Raw genomic sequence first — 21,719 nt, 5'->3', positions numbered from 1 at the left:
TCACTTTGAACACAATATAAATCCTTATACAGTACTGTAAATCAAACAAACATGGATCACTTTTATATTTAATAATAAAATAAAGAAGAAAACAACTACTATATAGCTGAATTATCGTCATGTTCAACCACCCTGCCTACACACACACACACACACACACACACACACACTATCACAAGCCCTGTGGTGCACTCAGTTTGAAACCACAAAGCTGCTTAACTATAACAGCCAGGTAGCTACAATGATTAGGAATAAAAAATGAATTCCACTTTACAATGACGGTTAATCTTCTTGGCGTGCAACACAGCAGAGTGGGAAGGTGCAATGTCAACAACGCTGTGTATCCTTCCTAAATGTTTCAAACCACACAACGTCTAATTATCCAATGCTTTGTTTGGAGTCATTCAGGTAGCAAAATTAGAAACATTTTGAAACATGTGAAACAGTCATGTATGGAATATACTTTAAAGCATGGTTCTGGAATACGCTAAAATGATCAGCTTTGTGGAATTGCATTTGTGCTTGCTTCAATTTGAATTGTAATTATACTTCCTATTTTCAACCTCAATTCAAATGCATGGAATTGATCAGGAATTTGAGAGACATTCTCAGTTCAATTCAGAATTTTGCACATGCATTGTATGAACTGTGCATTAAGAAAAGAGTGGCCTGCTATAGTGGCAAAATTTAATAATTCAGAAACAATACCAAATGTGCAGTTTAGGAAAAAAGATCATGGTCAGAAATCAACCCAGACTACAAGATATACACTTTTGCACTGCATAGTAACGGCACTCAGCAGACATCTAGCAAAACCGTTGTCTACACCCATATTGTCACATGTTCGATCATAACTGTGTCCGGGCTTGCCGTGGTCCTCTCTCGCCCCTCCACACCCGGCCTCCACCTCTGTTTCACCTCACAGTGACGTGACAGACCTGCCATGTAAGACTCACGCTACTATCCTTCTCTCCTCCCTCTCTCACCCACCTCCGTCAACTCCTGCCTTCCTGTTAATCCCCCTCCTCTGCCACCCTCCGTCCCATCCCCACTTCTGTCCTTCAATCCCCACCCCTTGACTCCCCCACACAGAAAATGACCAGCCATCCCTTGTATGGTTTGACAGAGGGAAGTTTTATTTAACCTTCGAAGGTAAGTTGTATCTGCAACCAGGCAAACTGTAGTTTTTACACACTCTTTGAGGCTCATCCGTGCAAGCTTGGTTCCTGCCCTGCCCCCTCTGTCCTCCCTTCTCTGCCTTCTTCCTGTTCCTTTAAAAATCCCCCCATCATAACCATACTAACATCTGGCTGTCGCCCATCGTGTTCGGTCAACTACGCTGTGGCCTCGTTTTTCCAATCTTGTCTTCCTGTTCATCCTTGTTTTTACCGCACTCCCTCAAGGATCATCATTCGTTGTACATTTTACTGAACATCTTCACCTTCTTCTTTTCGTTTGTTGACTTTTTTGGTTCATCTTTGCACTTTTGCAACAACATATTTCAGCTTTAACCAAAAAAAAAAAAGCTTGCACATCTCTATGACAGCCTCTTCTCTAATCTATGCTTGCTTTTCCAATGAAAATGTTGAAACATATGAATACTTTACGATTGTGAGAGTAAGTATTGATGATAATATTCAACTTCAAAGATTCACAGTCGAAGAGCAGAGAGAAATGGGTACAGCATACACATAAACTTCATTACAAACAGTACTTGGTTCTTACATGTTTGCCCATTTTTTCATTCACAATGTTTAAATCTGTTTGAAAAAAAAACATGTTTACTTCAGCATAAGCTAACGTATAGGACAGTATTCAAATATACAGCAAATATACACAAATGTTAGTATTTCAACATGTGTGTGTGTGTCATGTCAGGTTGCTCAAGAGGGCCAAGTCCTCTCACCATGGGGGCTCAGGACACACTGCCTGTGGCTGCTGCATTCACCGAGACGGTCAATGCCTTTTTTAAAGGGGCCGACCCCAGCAAGTAGGTCAATCAAAAGTTATGTGTCCTTTTTATACGTTTAGTATAAACCTTGTGAAATCGTAGGGTCCCAATACAGGCATGAACTATGTTGCTTATGTGATGTGATTGTTCAGTTTGATGGTTAGCGGGTTGAAATTTCACAAAGGATTTTTTTTTACATTTTTTTTTTGTTTAGTTTTTTGTATAAAATTGCATTGTGTTTTTATTGCAACATTGTTAGAATGTAATATAAACAAGTATGCATTATTTCTCTTAAGAACTATTTTGGCCCAATTGACTCAATTTCTAACTGTTGTTTTAAACATATCGTAATCATGGTGTATTACAATGTGTTTTCCAAAAAAAAAAAAACGAAATAAATCACATTCTTGCCAATAAGAAAAAACAAGAAAATATGGTTTGGTTGTAATTGCGCCCCTTAACCACCGGATAGCGCCAGTAAACCATAAATCTTTTATTTATTTTATTTATGTATTTATTTGACAGGGACAGTACAATTAAACATTGCTACCCACAGGTAACTAATATCAAAGTACATAAGACTTCTTGCCACAGGCTAATTTGCAACCCTTGTCTCTAGTTGGGCTTTAAAAAAAAAAGTTGAGAAAAGTGTAAAACGCATACAAAAGGATTAAGACAAGTACAGAAATAAAAACACATTGCCCCATTTGTCCATGCTACACCCAGTTCTAGTGCTCACACGTCTGGTTTTCCTTAAGCCACTTATTCAGTTTGTGGAGAAAAGGTTAATGTCCGACTGTGACTTTAACTTTAGTGGCAAAGAGCATATTTCTCAGAGGTTGTGCTAATGAGTTTAAGTCCCATTAAATCGCTAAAATGCAATTAAAATGAACGGTTATATATAACATGGCAGATATTTATAAAATACGTGTGTGAACTTTGTAAACTCTACCAAGTCCTGCCTGGTTTCTCTGTCACTTTTGCTCAGTAGGCACCACAAAAAATATATTTTTCTATTTTTTTCTATTGGCTGTAACTACCAAACTTCAATTATTTCACTCTGCAACTTTTTTTTTTTTTTTTTTTTTAGATAAATAAGGCTTATTTTGCATTTCCCCATTGTATTGGTTTATGAATATATATATATATATATTTATTATTATTATTATTTTTATTTTTTTTTATTTTTCTTAACCTGAAGTTGTTAAAGGTATAAACCATTGAAAGTTAAAAAAAAAAAAAAAGTAAAATTATTGCTGATTTATCACACTTATGAGCGGGTCCTTTTTGGATTCTAGGAGTACAGTCAACCTTAAGCTTCCACATGGATTGAAGGAGGTATTTGTGTGTAACAACTACATAGACACATCTGTAAATGCATTACTAAAATATATGTATATATAAATACTGTACAGTATATTCTTGCTTTGAACTCTTATATTCTCACATCTGTATTGTCTCTTTCTGATTCACTTTTTTTATTCACACCTTCCCCCCTCTCAGATGTGTTGTGAAGATCATAGGTGAGATGGTTTTGTCGTTTCCAGCGGGAATCACACGGCACTTTGCCAATAACCCGTCCCCCGCTGTGCTAACCTTCAGCATAACCAACTACAGTCGACTGGAGCATGTGCTGCCTAACCCCCAGCTGCTCTGCTGGTAATGACACAGTGCACTTTGACATGTAATCAACCCTAATGTTATTGGATGCAGAGTGTGGTATTTTTTTTTTTTAGTCTGCCTCACCATACATGTTGATAAACTCTGACTAAACTGATATACCTAATTCATTTGTTTTGTGATGTGTTTTTATGCATGTATCGGAAAAAGCATGACACATTTTGTGTTATACAATCAAGAAGTCTTCTTGGATGCCTAATTCAACTACTGCACTTGAGTTGTTTGTAAATAATAGTCTGTTTTTTTTCATATGCATAATTTTCCAAATCCAAATTCTAATAATTTCGTTTTGTATAATGTATTATTTAATTTCCTTCCACCCAACAATTGAGTTCTGCTATCTGATGTGCAAGAGTATATAAGTGGTCCTCGTTTTATGACTGTTTGTCGCTCAGAATGAGCTCCCATAAATTCAGTAAACATTGAAATTTGGTCCATGAATACAATAACTACTTACACTGCACTTGGTGGAAGAATACAAGATTGCTTTTTAGTTAACTTTTTGCACTTCACTAAAGTATATCTCCCGTCTGGTGTAAATGGACCAAAGAAAAGGAAATCCATTACCATGAAAGTGAAAATAAACATCATAAAATGCTCTGAGAGGAGAATCACCTCCCAGTATTGGCCGCACTTTTGTCTCAACCGCTTAACTGTCCCGACAATCATTAAGAATAAAAATTGCATCGTAGAGCATGTTAAAGACAAAAACAAGCACTTTTTATTTCGAATTGTTGCCTATCATTCACAATGTCTATATGAGACAAGAACCACGTCTTTCTGTTTTCTGTTCGTTCTATGCAGTAAAAAACTGCTTGCAAGAGATGGTTAACAATGCAGGTAATGGGGATACAATCTTTTCTGCCCTCAAGGCCCTCGAAAAAACCTGTAATGTAATGTAATAACAGACACATTCAACAACAGCAATTTTTTTGCCTTTTTCTGTCAACAACTACCACGAATAATCATAGAAGACTTCACCAACGACGACTACTTTGAGACACATTATTATCCATAACGTAATTTTGTTTCAGTTTGAATATATATAGAAGGAATGCTGGGTGCTAAGCAGATCCAGCCTTAGTTAAACACTAAACCGGGGTGTCCAAACCTTTTGACTGGGTGGCTGCATTGGGCCAAATAAATTTGGCCAGGGCCGAAAGCCGACTGCATGCATGTCTGTATGTACGTATGTATACATAAATATGTGTATGTATGTAAGTGTGTGTGTGTGTATATATATAAAAGGGGTTAGTGCGTCTGCCTCACAATACGAAGGTCCTGCAGTCCTGGGTTCAAATCCAGGCTCCGGATCTTTCTGTGTGGAGTTTGCATGTTCTCCCCGTGAATGCGTGGGTTCCCTCCGGGTACTCCGGCTTCCTCCCACTTCCAAAGACATGCACCTGGGGATCGGTTGATTGGCAACACTAAATTGGCCCTAGTGTGTGAATGTGAGTGTGAATGTTGTCTGTCTATCTGTGTTGGCCCTGCGATGAGGTGGCGACTTGTCCAGGGTGTACCCCGCCTTCCGCCCGATTGTAGCTGAGATAGGCGCCAGCGCCCCCCGCGACCCCAAAAGGGAATAAGCGGTAGAAAATGGATGGATATATAAATATATGTATATATGTGTGTGTGTATGGGTGTTTACATATGATAATATAATGGATATATGATTAATAATTATTATATTTGAATATTAAGAATTTGTGAAAGTTCAACTCATACCTTGTTTACTTCCGTGACGACATATTTAAAGCTATGTAATCAATCAGAACTTTCAAGCAGCTAAAAGTCAAACATAGATACTTGTACGTGTGGAGAAAGTGTGTTGCATTTTTCCTATCTTGTCTTGCAATGTATTTAAATGGGTCAAATTTCGAACGTTCAGTAAGCAGGTTGATATGTGTGACCAGGTGTGTTGACTATTTGTGCTGTTTTTTTTCCTGCACCATGATTAGGAAAAGTTGTTTGGATTGGGTCATATAAGTAAAATGTAATAAAGTAAGTAAGTAAATTACTACACGTCATGGTCACTGACCTGACTTTCTCATGTTGTCCACAAGATGGTGACAATTTGCTTGTTGTCAGACCCCTGGGTATTTAAATTGTGTATGTATGGCTAGGTTGCTTATTGAAATTAAACATGTGCCGTTGTCTTGTGCAAGCCCACCAGCATCGCTACATTTGACACGGTGAGCGTTCACTAAGCAAGCAGTAGTGTGAAACACGGTGCTAAATACGCACATAATGAAACAATCACTTACTGTACAATGTCTGCTGTCACAAGTATGCCGACTTATGGAATGTGTATTTATTCCCGTTTGCTTGAAGAATTAATTGGAATTCTTACACAGGTGAAGAGAAAAAAAGGTGGCCGCAAACAAGTGTGTTTTTCGTGTCTTTCTTGCGATCTTCGGGTCTAAATTATATGTTTATCAATTTTTTAAAAGTTCTTTCAAAGGCACAGTATATACCATTAACCTGCCAGGGACCATCTTATCGAAATGAAACAAGCCCAGGGCTCCCACTCACTCAGCATTATGGTGAGTTGTATTTTTCATACACTTATTTTTGCTGTATTTATCTGCCACACGTGGAAATAATGCCTACATTAAACCGGTCCCTGGTGCAAAAAAGTTTGGGATACCCCTATATTGGATGAACAATGACATGTACATTATCTTTAAAATCAGTGCACACGTAAATAGACCCCAGGATACATAAATGTTTGTTTTTTTTAAGTAACGTAGCGTGTTATAAAGCGCATGCATAAGCATTATTGCTGCAGAGGTGTTGTCACAAATTTCTTATGACACGGACCAAAAAGCAAAACGTTTTACTTCCCAATTTTTTTAATTTTTTTAACTCTCACCCTGACTGGTGTTTTCTGAAGTCTCAGTTTTTAAGGACAAAAGTCAAAAACAAATATAGAGGTACGCATTTTTAAAGTACCCAATTTTGTGTAGATCTGACCTAAGGCTTGTGCTAATTTTCATATCCTTAAGGTTTAAGAGAAAGCAGCAAGTGAGTTTCCTGATGTTGGCTGAGTTCATAAAAAGGACAAAATTAGGAATTGTCATTACTATTTAATTTCTTTCGTGTATTTAGTGTTTTTATTACTGTATTTTACGTCCGGAACTCGTTTATAAACCGATGACCACCTTTATATATTCTTTATTTTTTTACATCCATTCTGCATGTACTTCTATCCACTCCTAATATTTTGCGGCTTCAAACTCTGCCTAAATCTGGAGCTTTGACTGGTGGCAAATTAATTGTTGATGTGATTCGTTGTTCTGTGCGCGCTCCTCCCCAGTGACACTACAACACAAGCCAAGGCTGACGCTAAGGACTTTTGGGTGAACATGCCAAACCTTATAGCTCATTTGAAGAAGGTGTCTGAACAGAAGCCGCAAGCCACATACTATAATGTGGACATGCTGAAATATCAGGTGAAAGTACGCAGAATTTACAACGCTTTGAAATACAAAATATCCCCGATTTTGCATTTGATTTCTGTTTACCTTTACCAGGTTTCCGTGCAGGGCCCCGTGTCCACTCCCTTGAACCTGGCAGTGAGCTGGAGGTGTGATCACACCAGCACAGACCTGAGAATAGACTACAAGTATAACGGCGAAGCCATGTCAACGCCAATGGCACTTAATAACGTCCAGTTTCTTGTCCCAGTTGACGGAGGCGTTACCAAACTGCAAGCCGTGTTACCCCCTGCTGCTTGGTAAATACTTCTTTGTGCTGTTTTTGTTATTGTTTTGAATACAGTTTCGCACCAACCAAATACAAGAGACTGATAGACCTTTGAAATATGACAATAAACCATTTGCACTGATGCAATGTTTTCCTGACAGGAATGCAGAGCAACAAAGAATCTTATGGAAGATTCCAGATATCTCACAAAAATCTGAAAATGGAGGTTTGTACATCATGTTATCTGACAAAAAAATTATTTATTGTTGTTTTGTCAGCTGTCTTTATTTATTAAGACATTTAATTACATTAGTTACCTTTGCTAATCAGTTTTGTCCTTCAGTTAGTTAGTTAATTTCCGGTACTTGGGGATAGGTTGATTGGCAACACTAAATTGGCCCTAGTGTGTGAATGTGAGTGTGAATGTTGTCTGTCTATCTGTGTTGGCCCTGTGATGAGGTGGCGACTTGTCCAGGGTGCAGCCCGCCTTCCGGCCGAATGCAGCTGATATAGGCTCCAGCACCCCCCGCGACGCTGAACGGTACAGGCAGTAGAAAATGGATGGATGGATGGATGGATGGGATTAGGTACAAATGATTAGTACTTTTGTGGGTGTTAATAAATGTTTGTTTATAATAAATCTTGTTTTTTTTAATGTCACATTAAGCATTGGGACGGCGTGGCGCAGTGGGAGAGTGGCCGTGCGCAACCCGAGGGTCCCGGGTTCAAATCCCACCTAGTACCAACCTCGTCACGTCCGTTGTGTCCTGAGCAAGACACTTCACCCTTGCTCCTGATGGGTTCTGGTTGGCGCCTTGCATGGCAGCTCCCTCCATCAGTGTGTGAATGTGTGTGTGAATGGGTAAATGTGGAAGTAGTGTCAAAGCGCTTTGAGTACCTTCAAGGTAGAAAAGCGCTATACAAGTACAACCCATATGATAACTGTGCTGTCCAGTTGTTGTTCCATCTTGTCTTCTTACTTTTTTTAGTTTTATTTGCTAATATTATATAGTAGATTTTGCATGCAGTTGCAATTTTAAAATGTTAGATGGCAGTAGCGAATGGTGTGTTGCCTAGCTAGGAGATGCTGAATGTGCCATCCATCCAGTCTTGTTTTATGTTGCACCCTACAAAGTCTTTTACTGTAGGTATTGTACGTATTTCACACCAGGTGTTTGGTTGTACTGTGTATCTTAGTTGTTGTTTTCATTACCACATTTGAAGGTGTTGAAATTGCCATGCAAAATTGCTAATTAGTAGCAGGAGTACGGCAAAACCAATGTAAATTAGCATCAAGTTAGTACATTTTGGAAAAGTGCAGACTTTATGTTACAACGATTTATATCAGGCATACTTGCTTTGTTAGTTTTGAAATTTGCAACATTATCTGAGGCATTTAGGCTGAGTCCTTGCTTGAATATTTGTTTCCTCACCAAGTGTTTGAGCCACCGGATGTGACGTGCCAAGCAACTAAGTTATCAAAATATGGCAACCTTTGATTTTACGTGACTCGATACCCCGGAGTACCTACAAAATTTGGTAGGTCCCTTTAAAAAAAATTCTTGACTTGTGTACCTATCCATATTTGGATGACTGACTAAAGGGTTCACTCCCTTTGTTTAATTTCCATTTAATTTCAGCACCCTTTCGTGCCCACGGGTGCTGATACAGATGCCAATAGTGAATACTTTGGTAGCTTGTTTGGAAGCAAGAGACAAAGACAACAAATGCACAAAGACAAGGCAATTTCATTTATCCTTCGATTAACTCCGCCAGGATGTAATGTATTTGCTGAGGTTTTCATGATTGTCTGTTAATTAGCAATATTGTTTAAAAAAAAAAAAAAAAAAAAATTGACGTTGATTGAAACTTTACAGAAATGCCCAAAATGAGATTTATAAAAAAAAAAAAATGATGACATTTTGTGTATGATCAGATCCTCGTTTGGATTGAGTAATTCCCTACTTTTTGGAGCTGGGGCTTGGCGGAGGTCTGCGTTCGAGAATAACTTTTTTAGTTGTTGTTATATGTAAACATTTGAATTATTTTTTTTCTAAAAGAGATAAAAAGTTGTCCTCTGCATCTTTTACACATCATGGGCAATTTCCATCCATCCATCCATCATCTTCCGCTTATCCGAGGTCGGGTCGCGGGGGCAACAGCCTAAGCAGGGAAACCCAGACTTCCCTCTCCCCAGCCACTTCGTCTAGCTCTTCCCGGGGGATCCCGAGGCGTTCCTAGGCCAGCCGGGAGACATAGTCTTCCCAACGTGTCCTGGGTCTTCCCCGTGGCCTCCTACCGTTTGGACGTGCCCTAAACACCTCCCTAGGGAGGCGTTCGGGTGGCATCCTGACCAGATGCCCGAACCATCTCATCTGGCTCCTCTCGATGTGGAGGAGCAGCGGCTTTACGTTGAGCTCCCCCCGGATGGCAGAGCTTCTCACCCTATCTCTAAGGGAGAGCCCCGCCACCCGGCGGAGGAAACTAATTTCGGCCGCTTGTACCCGTGATCTTATCCTTTCGGTCATGACCCAAAGTTCATGACCATAGGTGAGGATGGGAACGTAGATCGACCGGTAAATTGAGAGCTTTGCCTTCCGGCTCAGCTCCTTCTTTACCACAACGGATCGGTACAACGTCCGCATTACTGAAGACGCCGCACCGATCCGCCTGTCGATCTCACGATCCACTCTTCCCTCACTCGTGAACAAGACTCCTAGGTACTTGAACTCCTCCACTTGGGGCAGGGTCTCCTCCCCAACCCGGAGATGGCATTCCACCCTTTTCCGGGCGAGAACCATGGACTCGGACTTGGAGGTGCTGATTCTCATGGGCAATTTCCCCTTATGTAATTACAGAACTACATACAACCTATCCCTGTGTTCTATTTTTTTCTTGTTTACAGGCCAATATTTTGTACGATGACTTTTGTTGTTGTATTATCTATTGATCTTTTAACAAACCAACATCACTGCCTCTAGTAGATTATGTTGATAATTACAACATAACAAAGTGATTATACCTCAGAAGAAACCGGGTATTCTTGCTTTAGTCACTCAAAAGCGCCATTTATCATCCGTAATTATTGCTCATTTAATTGTCATTTCTTAATAAAGGTGTCCTTATTTGTTTTAAGCACAATTGGATGAAGAACGTTTTTGAAATGTTGCAGTTTACATCGTATTTGTTGTCTATCGTGAAAAATAGATCTCATGCCTAATAATAATCACAGGTGTTTTTTTTTAGGTGTGGGGTCTTTGTTAGCTCGCTTCCAGCTAACAGAAGGCCCAAGTAAACCAGCTCCATTGGCTGTGCAGTTCACCAGTGAAGGCACCACCCTGTCGGGCTGTGATATTGAACTGGCTGGGCCCGGGTATCGCTTCTCACTTATCAAGAAAAGGTTTGCTGCCGGTGAGTATGAAATTATCAAGTAGGTTCGCTCTTTATGCAGTTTCATCTAGTTTACTGCTTTTGTCAAAAAAATATCATCTGTATTAAACAATGCAAAACATGTATAACCTTAACAGAGATGTTCGAATCAGGTTTTTATTCTGCCCGTTCCAATACTATCATCCATGAGTGAAATTGGCCAATATCGAACACATGTATTAATTGTAAATCTTTCAATGTATTTATGGTGAGTACTCGAGGTTGGGGAAGAGACCCTGCCCCAAGTGGAGGAGTTCAAGTACCTAGGAGTCACGAGTGGGGGAAGAGTGGATCGTGAGATCGACAGGCGGATCGGTGCGGCGTCTTCAGTAATGCGGACGTTGTACCGATCCGTTGTGGTGAAGAAGGAGCTGAGCCGGAAGGCAAAGCTCTCAATTTACCGGTCGATCTACGGCATGAGTGCCAGGCATTATGATTGGAAGAAACCAGGCACCGCTCATCACCAGACTAATACCAACCTTACAGTGAAGCAGAATGGTTTTCAGTGGCAGGAACTGATAGACTAGTTAGGATAAAGGGAAATATGAATGCAGCATTGTACAGAGACATCATGGATGAAAACCAACGTTTCCCATCTAACCAGATAGAGCTTGAGAGGTGCTGGAAAGAAAAATGGGCGAAACTGCCCATAGGTTTGCCAAGCTTGTGGCATTGTATTCCATAAGACTTGAGGCTGTAATAGCTGCCAAAGGTGCATCAAAAAAGTATTGAGCAAAGGCTCTGAATACATGCGTACAGGTGTTTTTTTTTTTTTTTTTTTTAGTTTACATACATTTGGCAAAAAAAAAAAAAAAAACGTTTCACATTGTCATGATGGGGTATTGTCTGTAGAATTTTGAGGACAAAAATTAATTTATTACATTTTGTAATAAGGCTGTTACATAAATAAATTTAGAAAAAAGTGAAGCGCTGTGAATACTTTCGGGATGCACTATAGGGGAAATATTAATGAACTATAGTAGCGTTAAAGAGTCAGGTTTTGTTGTCTGTTTTCCTCACATTTGATTCGGGAAAGGAGTTAACCCAACATTGTTTTTGTTTATGTCTTTGAAGGAAAGTACCTGGCGGATAACTAACGTAAAAAAGGAGACTGAGGATGACGCAGAGGACAGACAAACATCTCCATTCACCTGTGCAGGACCACATCTTACCTACTCAGCAGTATTGTGAAACTTTCAATTGCATCGTGGAACAGTTTTAGGTCGTGTAACAACCGTATTTGTTTTTTGTTTCATAACATCTGAATTGCTTCCGTTCCACTCTTGAACTCTTTCCTCCTTTTTTTTTTTTTGTTTTTTTTGTTTTTTGAAGTCTGTGCCTCTGGTCAAAGGTGTGGTGATATTTCACTGCAGCTGCCTGACCAGCGAGGTCCAGCCATGTTCTCCTGTGGATGTAGTGCTGTTTGCTGTATACAAACTTCAACAAGTTTGCTTGGGTATTATTCTAGTCTAAAAGGGTTCTCTATCAACGTGAGTCACATATTAGCACATAACAAAGTCGTCAGCGCTAAATACAGATATAGGTGGGGAACCACTGTTCTTCAGCTGATTTAGTTTGACGTCAATGCTTGTGTTTAAAAAGAAAAAAAAAACGTGTTTTTTCCTGACTCATCCACTGGTTCGACAGGGTCCTAGCACCTTTGAATCACGTCGATGTATTATTTTCTATATAAATGCACTGAGCAGACGTTTTAACTGCTATTTCTTTGTTTTTTTTAAGCCGGTAGGCAGCTGCAATGATGAACGAGTCTACTGCTAATGAAACAAGGAAACCTGTTGAGAAGAATTAAGTGTATAAAGTGTCATTTTAAATTAATAATATATATCTTAAAGGGCGTTTGGTGTTCTCCTTGTATTGTCAGGCAGCCTTTCTGTTGTCGTCCATGACAGCAGCGTTAACTCCAGACACCACGACAGCATACTATTTTTTATTATTATTATTAATGAAATGATTTGTTGTATAAAATATGATTCTGTATATGTATAGAAATTCAATGGTATCACACAACTCTGAACCCTTAAAGGTATAAATATTTCTTTTTTTGTTTGTTTGTTTATGTGTAGTTGAGTAAACGTGTACAGTAAAACGTATATATTTTTTTTCAATTTATTTCAGGTATTTTTTTTTTTTTTAATTCAAGTGCAAAATAAGTTTTTGAGCTATATATAGATATATATGGGTGGGGTCGGGTAACTTAAAAAAGATGAATATCATCCTGGATGCTGTGTTTTGCTTTGTGAAAGCAGTGTTGATGTAGACCACATTGAAATGCAAATTTACTTTCATGCTGGAAGTTAGCTGAGCGCATCTGTGCCATTTTTATGGCTCCATACACCTGTCAATCACTAATCCACTCATACGAGACATGACGGTACAGTAGATCCCTGCCTATACGTGGTTAGGCATTCTTAAATTGTAACGAGTAATGGGTGACTGATTTCCTTTTTTTTCCGTTTTCGCACCTCTTTGAAAAAGCTCCAGAGCTAGAGCTGCAGGTTGCTGACCCCCGAGCTAAGTGATTCTTTGGCGTACAATTAGATAGAGCCTGCGTACCACTACCACAGTCTGACAATCGAAAGCATAACAATTAGTCCAGAGACAGCTCTTAACTCAAAACACTCTTAAATTGGGGCACTCTTAATTTGAGGTATTACTGTACTACGGTGGTATTGATTTTTTTTTAGTTCATCCATCCATCCATTTTCTACCGCTTGTCCCGTTCGGGGTCGCGGGGGTTGCTGGAACCCATCTCAGCTACACAGGGGCGGAAGGCGGCGTACACCCCGGACAAGTCGCCCGCTTATCGCAGGGCCAACATAGATAGATACATATATATACACATCGTTAGCTGACTTTTATGTATGTTTATTTACAAGTTAGAATGCATCAAAAATACAGACATGTGTTCTTGTCTCTAAAAAAGATTGAGAATGATAGTGAAGTTCCCCTTTAAGGCAAGTGTAAACCTTGTTTAATTCATTTTTACATGTTTGCGTTGGTAAAAAATAGGGAAACCTTTCACATTTGAACCAATACATTACCAGTTCCAATTTGTGCAAAGTGTAACAAGCTTCTAAGTTTTAGTTTTTATTACTAAATTAAAAGGTGTTGGAATTGCCAATTCTAATCAATAGCATGTAAATGGCATATCTAAGTAGATTAGCATCAAGCTAGCACATTTTGAAAAGTGGAGCCTTACTTTAGAACGCTTTCTGTTAACAATTGGAGTTGACCACATTCAACCATTTTATTGTTTGGAAAAGCAGCACGGTGGTACAGGGGTTAGTGCATGCGCAACCCGAGGGTCCCTGGTTCAATCCCCACCTGGTACCAACCTCGTCACGTCCGTTGTGTCCTGAGCAAGACACTTCACCCTTGCTCCTGATGGGTGCTGGTTAGCGCCTTGCATGGCAGCTCCCTCCATCAGTGTGTGAATGTGTGTGTGAATGGGTAAATGTGGAAGTAGTGTCAAAGCGCTTTGAGTACCTTGAAGGTAGAAAAGCGCTATACAAGTACAACCCATTTATCATTTATTTTATTTACAATACAAAGGTCCTGAGTAGTCCTGGGTTCAATCCCAGGCTCGGGATCTTTCTGTGTTTAGTTTGCATGATTTCCCCGTGACTGCGTGGGTTCCCTCCGGGTACTCCGGCTTCCTCCCACCGCCAAAAACATGCACCTGGGGATAGGTTGATTGGCAACACTAAATTGGCCCTAGTGTGTGAATGTGAATGTGAATGTTGTCTGTCTATCTGTGTTGGCCCTGTGATGAGGTGGCGACTTGTCCAGGGTGTACCCTGCCTTCCGCCCGAATGCAGCTGAGTTAGGCTCCAGTACCCCCCGCCACCCCAAAAGGGACAAGCAGTAGAAAATCAATCAATCAATCAATCAATCAATGTTTATTTATATAGCCCCAAATCACAAATGTTTCAAAGGACTGTACAAACCATTACGACTACAACATCCTCGGAAGAACCCACAAAAGGGCAAGGAAAACTCACACCCAGTGGGCAGGGAGAATTCACATCCAGTGGGACGCCAGTGACAATGCTGACTATGAGAAACCCCCTCTAGGGGACCGAAAGCAATGGATGTCGAGCTGGTCTAACATGATACTGTGAAAGTTCAATCCATAGTGGCTCCAACACAGCCGCGAGAGTTCAGTTCAAGCGGATCCAAGACAGCAGCGAGAGTCCCGTCCACAGGAGACCATCTCAAGCGGAGGCGGATCAGCAGCGTAGAGATGTCCCCAACCGATACAGGCGAGCGGTCCATCCTGGTTCCCGACGAGCGGTCCATCCTTGGTCTCGACTCTGGACAGCCAGTACTTCATCCATGGTCATCGGACCGGACCCCCTCCACAAGGGAGGGGGGGACATAGGAGAAAGAAAAGAAGCGGCAGATCAACTGGTCTAAAAAGGAGGTCTATTTAAAGGCTAAAGTATACAGATGAGTTTTAAGGTGAGACTTAAATGCTTCTACTGAGGTGGCATCTCGAACTGTTACCGGGAGGGCATTCCAGAGTACTGGAGCCCGAACGGAAAACGCTCTATAGCCCGCAGACTTTTTTTGGGCTCTAGGAATCACTAATAAGGCGGAGTCTTTTGAACGCAGATTTCTTGCCGGGACATACGGTACAATACAATCGGCAAGATAGGCTGGAGCTAGACCGTGTAGTATTTTATACGTAATTAGTAAAACCTTAAAGTCACATCTTAAGTGCACAGGAAGCCAGTGCAGGCGTAATATGATCAAACTTTGGATTGATGGATGGATGGATTGTTTGGAAACAGCTTGTAAAAAAAAAAACGTAAAATATGCTTTAAAAACATCTGCAATAGAGTGAAGCTGCAAATTGGTATTAGAAATAGTTGTTTTAATGGGCGTGTTTTTTCCACCATTTTTGTGGGTTCTTTGAATGCAATCCCGGCGAATATCATGGATCTGCTGTACCGGCTTTCATCAAACATGTACAAGCTTCTGCCCTTTTCAAAGTTTCACATCCTCAACATCTGCATAATCTGTTTTTAAACATAACCCGTGTCACACACTCCCTCCCAAAGTCCCCCCAAAATTCCATTCCCCGGTCCTTCAACCAGCGCTGGAGTCCATAGCTTTATTTTGCATCATTGTAATAATGGTCTCTGTGAGATGACATGATGAGGTTCTGGAGCGAGGTTAAGCTGACCAAAATGCTTTTTTTGTGTGTATGACTTAATGTGCGTGTGCCCTGTCCTTTGACCCTGTGAATGAGGATAAGCTGAGTATTTTTAAAACTGACGTAAAAAAAAAAATGCAAATATTTTATTGTTAATTGTGCGAGGGGGGGACGACAACAAGTGTGCTAATGTCTATTTTTCCCAGATGCCAACATGAAGTTTGTATGTGAAGTGGAGGAGGAGGAGGAGGAGGAGTCACACCCCCCCAACCCTGGTACTGTCTTGTCAATATTGTGTTCAATAAATCCAAACATAGTCTTGTAAGGTCTGTTGTAGAAGCATCTTAAACTAAGCAAGGAAGCCATTATCCCTTTCCTTATAATGTCCTGTTGCAACACTTCCTTCGCCCGACAGGAAGTCAAAACCGTCACACAACGGTGACTACAGACATTTCTTATTTCCCAAGGCCCATTGCATCGGTCACCGGTCGTCTCCGGCATCCATCCTTTTAATATAGAAACTTTTCCTCCGGCTCATTTCTGTAGTGAATGTGTCCTGCAGTAATTGCTGATTGCTTGTAGAGCATGCAGAAGAAGCAGGGGAGCCTCTACCTAACCTTTTACTTGATGTGCTGTGCTGTGTACTCACTCACCTGTATTGATGTGGACCACAACAACCGTCTTGTTTTTTTTATCCCTGTGCTGTGAGTAAGACGGCTTTAACATCCGACGCCATGCAAGATCAATGCTAAAATGGATTCAGAAACTTAGTTCGCTTCCTTCCAAATCCAATAAAAATTAATTGACTCTACATGTGCTTGGAGTTTTTTGACTGTATGTTTCTTTCTAGGTCACGGGTCTCAGATACGTTATTTAATATGAAAGTTTAATGTTAGTGCGGCACTTGACCGTGTTGTGTTATTTGGGTCCAAAATGGCTCTTTCAACGTTCTGGGTTGCCTACCCCTGCATTAGAGGAAAAGCAGCAAATGAGTAAAGCGACAGAGACGTTGCCATAGCGACAAAGGTTTTCTTTCACCGCGACACCTGTCCGTCAGTAATAACAGTCCCTGATAACCTGGACCAATTAAAACCGTTACTTGTTTTTTTTATTGTTTCATTTGCTTAGCCTCACACGATGAACACTACATTCTATATGACGCCGGATAACACTCCGGGAGCCGTCACTTTTTTTGCCTTTTTTTCCGCCGACTGCCGTGTTGCTGTAGGGAGGAAAAGCGGAAAGACACACAATGTGGAAATAACATTATTCTCCGTGCGTCGGCTAAATACAAATATACACAACCCCAAGCATGTTTTTTTCAAGGCCTGCAGTGAAGACAAAGGTTTGTGGTGTGCAAAGACAATACCATGAAAAGTGGGAGATGCAATGTTTCTTTTTGTTCACAGGGGCGCTCCGACGTGATTTATTTGCGCAGAGAAAGTTGCGGTGCACAAGAAATACAATTTAAAACGTCATTATACAACTAGGCATGCTGAGGAGTGTGCAACATTTATTTTAGAAGGCCTACTGAAATGAGATGTTCTTATTTAAACGGGGATAGCAGGTCCATTCTATGTGTCATACTTGATCATTTCGCGATATTGCCATATTTTTGCTGAAAGGATTTAGTAGAGAACATCCACGATAAAGTTTGCAACTTTTGGTCGCTAATAAAAAAAGCCTTGCTTGTACCGGAAGTAGCAGACGATGTGCGCGCGACGTCACGGGTTGTAGGGCTCCTCACATTGTTTATAATGTAAGCCACCAGCAGTAAGAGCAATCCGGACCGAGAAAGCGACGATTTCTCCATTAATTTGAGCGAGGATGAAAGATTTGTGGATGAGGAAAGTTAGAGTGAGGCACTAAAAAAAAAAGAAAAGTCGACGGCAGCAGTGGGAGCGTTTCAGATGTAATTAGACACATTTACTAGGATAATTCTGGAAAATCCCTTATCTGCTTATTGTGTTAACAGTATTTTCGTGAGATTATAAAGTCATACCTGAAAGTTGGATGGCTGCGGTGAACGCCAGTGTCTCTGAGAGAAGCCGAGGAGCCAAGATCACAGCTGCCTTTTCGAGCTGCAGGATGAGGTTGCGTAATCCACTCAAGTCCCCGGTAAGAGCCGACTTAATAAACTTACTGGTTGATGTAGAGAAATGTGTTCGCTTGACCGCTATGTGTTAAAGCTTCACAACAAACAAAGAAACACCGGCTGTGTCTCGGTTGCTAAAGGCAGCTGCAATCCACCGCTTTCCACCAACAGCATTCTTCTTTATAGTCTCCATTATTAATTGAACAAATTGCAAAAGATTCAGCAACACAAATGTCCAAAATACTGTGTAATTATGCGATGAAAAGAGATGACTTTTAGCCGTGTTTGGTGCTGGGATGAAATGTCCCCTCCAACCAATAACGTCAACATAAGAGTCATCATTCCGTGACATTTTCAACAGGATACTTTGCGGGAAATTTAAAATTGCAATTTAGTAAACTAAAAAGGCCGTATTGGCATGTGTTGCAATGTTAATATTTCATCATTGATATATAAACTATCAGACTGCGTGGTGGGTAGTAGTGGGTTTCAGTAGGCCTTTAAGAATGTTTTTTGTTGCAGCCCAGACTCAGCATCCAGTGGCCCCCAGGTAAATTGAGTTTGAGACCCCTGTTCTTAGTGTTGTCTACTATTCTCATAGAATCAGCAGCTCCAAGTCCGAGTCCATGGTTCTCGCCCGAAAAAGGGTGGAGTGCCATCTCCGGGTTGGGGAGGAGACCCTGCCCCAAGTGGAGGAGTTCAAATACCTAGGAGTCTTGTTCACGAGTGAGGGAAGAGTGGATCGTGAGATCGACAGGCGGATCGGTGCGGCGTCTTCAGTAATGCGCACGTTGTATCGATCCGTTGTGGTGAAGAAGGAGCTGAGCCGGAAGGCAAAGCTCTCAATTTACCGGTCGATCTACGTTCCCATCCTCACCTATGGTCATGAGCTTTGGGTCATGACCGAAAGGACAAGATCACGGGTACAAGCGGCCAAAATGGGGTTTCCTCCGCCGTGTGGCGGGGCTCTCCCTTAGAGATAGGGTGAGAAGTTCTGCCATCCGGGTGGAGCTCAAAGTAAAGCCGTTGCTCCTCCACATGAAGAGCCAGATGAGGTGGTTTGGGCATCTGGTCAGGATGCCACCTGAACGCCTCCCGAGGGAGGTGTTTAGGGCACGTCCAACCGGTAGGAGGCCACGGGGAAGACCCAGGACACGTTGGGAAGACTATGTCTCCCGGCTGGCCTGGGAACCCGAGGGAGCAGCTGGACGAAGTAGCTGGGGAGAGAGAAGTCTGGGCTTCCCTGCTTAGGCTGCTGCCCCCGCGACCCGACCTCTGAGAAGCGGAAGAAGATGGATGGATGGTGTTGACAACATTATTGCCAGTCATTTTTGTAAACATTCTGCAAATTGGCATGTCTTATTTTCCAAATTATAGAACACACCCACCAAATTTGAGGAAAAATAAATAGTTTAACGTATATCTGCCAAACTAGACAATAAGGCACAGATACAGTCGCCATCAAAAGTTTACATACGCCTTTAAATAACAATCTCGTGGCTGTCTTGAATTTCTTATAACTTCTACCACTCTTATTTTTTGTGATAGAGTGATTGGAGCACATACTTACTGGTCACAAAAAGCATTCATGAAGTTTGGTTCTTTTATGAATTTATTATGTGTCGACTGAAAATGTGACCAAATCTGCTGGGTCAAAAGTATACATACAGCAATGTTAATATTTGCTTACATGTCCCTTGGCAAGTTTCACTGCAATAAGGTGCTTTTAGTAGACATCCACAAGCTTCTGGTTGAATTTGTGACCACTCCTCTTAATACTAATGGTGCAGTTCAGCTAAAATTGTTGGTTTTCTGACATGGACTTGTTTCTTCAACATTGTCCACATGTTCTCAATGGGGTTTAAGTCAGGACTTTGGGAAGGCCATTCTAGAACCTTCATTCTAGCCTGATTTAGCTTTTTTTCTTTTTTTTTTACCACTTTTGACGTGTGTTTGGGGTCATTGTCCTGTTGGAACACCCAATTAAGCCCAAGACCCAACCTCGGGCTGATGATTTTAGGTTGTCCTCAAGAATTTGGAGGTAATCCTCCTTTTTCATTGTCCCATTTACTCTCTGTAAAGCACCAGTTCCATTGGCAGCAAAACAGGCCCAGATCATAATACTACCACCACCATGCTTAAAGGTAGGTGTGGTGTTCCTGGAGAGAAAATGCCTCACCTTTTCTCCTCCAAAGAGCTCAATTTTGTTGCATCTCACCACAGAGCTTTCCTCCAGAAGGTCTTATCTTTGTCCACGTGATCAGCAGCAAACTTTAGATGAGCCTTAAGGTGTCACTTCTGAAGCAGGGGCTTCCTTCTTGCATGGTAGCCTCTCAGTTCATGGTGATGCAAAACACGCTTGACCAGCTGTGTTCCAGCAGCTTCCAATTAATTACAGACCTGCTTTTTGGTGATCATCCTGACCAATTTTCTCTCAGCAGCAGATGATAGCTTGCGTTTTCTTCCTGATCGTGGCAGTGACAAAACTGTGCCATGCACTATATACTTATGAACAATTGTCTGCACAGTTGCTCTTGGGACCTTAAGCTGCTCTGGAATAGATCCAGGTGACTTTCCTGACTTGTTCAAGTCAATGATTAATTTTTTCAGATCTGTGCTGAGTTCCTTTGACTTTCCCCATTGTGGCGTTTGTAACCGAGTCTAATGACTGCATCACATCAAATGGGTTCAGAGAAGTCAGCAGGTGTCATCAATCATAATCACTCACATGAAGTTAAGAGGGCATGCTATGAAGTTAATTTGTTTTGATTGTAACTTTGGGCAGCACTGTGATGAGGGGTTAGTGCATATGCCTCACAATACGACGGTCATGAGTAGTCCTGGGTTCTATCACAGGACTGGGATCTTTCTGTGTGGAGTTTACATGTTCTCCCCGTGACTGCGTGGGTTCCCTCCGGGTACTCCGGCTTCCTCCCACTTCCAAAGACATACACCTGGGGATAGGTTGATTGGCAACACTAAATTGGCCCTAGTGTGTGAATGTGAGTGTGAATGTTGTCTGTCTATCTGTGTTGGCCCTGTGATGAGGTGGCGACTTGTCCAGGGTGCACACCGCCTTCCGCCTGATTGTAGCTGGGATAGGCACCAGTGCCCCCCACCACCCCAAAGGGAATAAGCGGTCGAAAATGGATGGATGGATGGATGTAACTTTTCTACATCACCAAAATTGATCATATATGTTCCTCTACGTATAATTTTTAAACCATAATACATTCTTAAAATAACCAAACTTCATGAATGTTTTTTGGGACCAACAAGTATGTGCGCAAATCACTCTATCTCAAAAAATACAAAAATTACAAATTATTGGAAACTCAAGACAGCCATGACATTATGTTCTTTATAAGTGTATGTAAACTTTTGACCATGACTGTATATATGTATGTATGTTTGTACATATGTATGTATGCACGTGTAGATGTACAGTATGTATATATGTACATATATGTATGTGTATATATATACATATGTGCATTATGTATGTTTGTATATATGTATGTATACACATGTAGATGTACAGTATGTATGTATATATGTACATATATGTATGTGTATATATATATATATATATACATATATATATATATATACATATGTGCATGTATGTATGTATATACATATATATGTATATATACTGTAGATGTATATATGTATATGTA

At 40.9% G+C, this 21,719-nt stretch overlaps 1 protein-coding gene across 16 annotated transcripts in view; it reads left to right on the top strand.

Annotated features, from left to right (window-relative positions):
- sgip1a (SH3GL interacting endocytic adaptor 1a) overlaps window positions 1-16,755 on the top strand; it is an 80,095-nt gene extending 63,340 nt beyond the window's left edge. For 5 of the 16 annotated variants that reach the window (XM_061883732.1, XM_061883722.1, XM_061883731.1 and 2 more), the window contains 8 exons: window positions 1,093-1,152; window positions 1,879-1,990; window positions 3,455-3,610; window positions 6,948-7,089; window positions 7,165-7,367; window positions 7,498-7,562; window positions 10,583-10,747; window positions 11,840-16,755. In XM_061883732.1, coding sequence (XP_061739716.1) covers window positions 1,093-1,152; window positions 1,879-1,990; window positions 3,455-3,610; window positions 6,948-7,089; window positions 7,165-7,367; window positions 7,498-7,562; window positions 10,583-10,747; window positions 11,840-11,862 — 926 coding nt within the window. In that variant the 3' untranslated portion in view covers window positions 11,863-16,755. The remainder of the gene's footprint in view (window positions 1-1,092; window positions 1,153-1,878; window positions 1,991-3,454; window positions 3,611-6,947; window positions 7,090-7,164; window positions 7,368-7,497; window positions 7,563-10,582; window positions 10,748-11,839) is intronic. The other 11 variants (XM_061883730.1, XM_061883725.1, XM_061883736.1 and 8 more) reach the window with 4 other exon arrangements.
- Window positions 16,756-21,719: the final 4,964 nt, after the last annotated feature.

The sequence above is a fragment of the Nerophis ophidion genome, linkage group LG22 (assembly GCF_033978795.1).
Source record: "Nerophis ophidion isolate RoL-2023_Sa linkage group LG22, RoL_Noph_v1.0, whole genome shotgun sequence".
Taxonomy (NCBI): Eukaryota; Metazoa; Chordata; class Actinopteri; order Syngnathiformes; family Syngnathidae; genus Nerophis; species Nerophis ophidion.
Note: the sequence above shows the minus strand (reverse complement) of the source record. Positions and strands in the feature narration are given on the sequence as shown.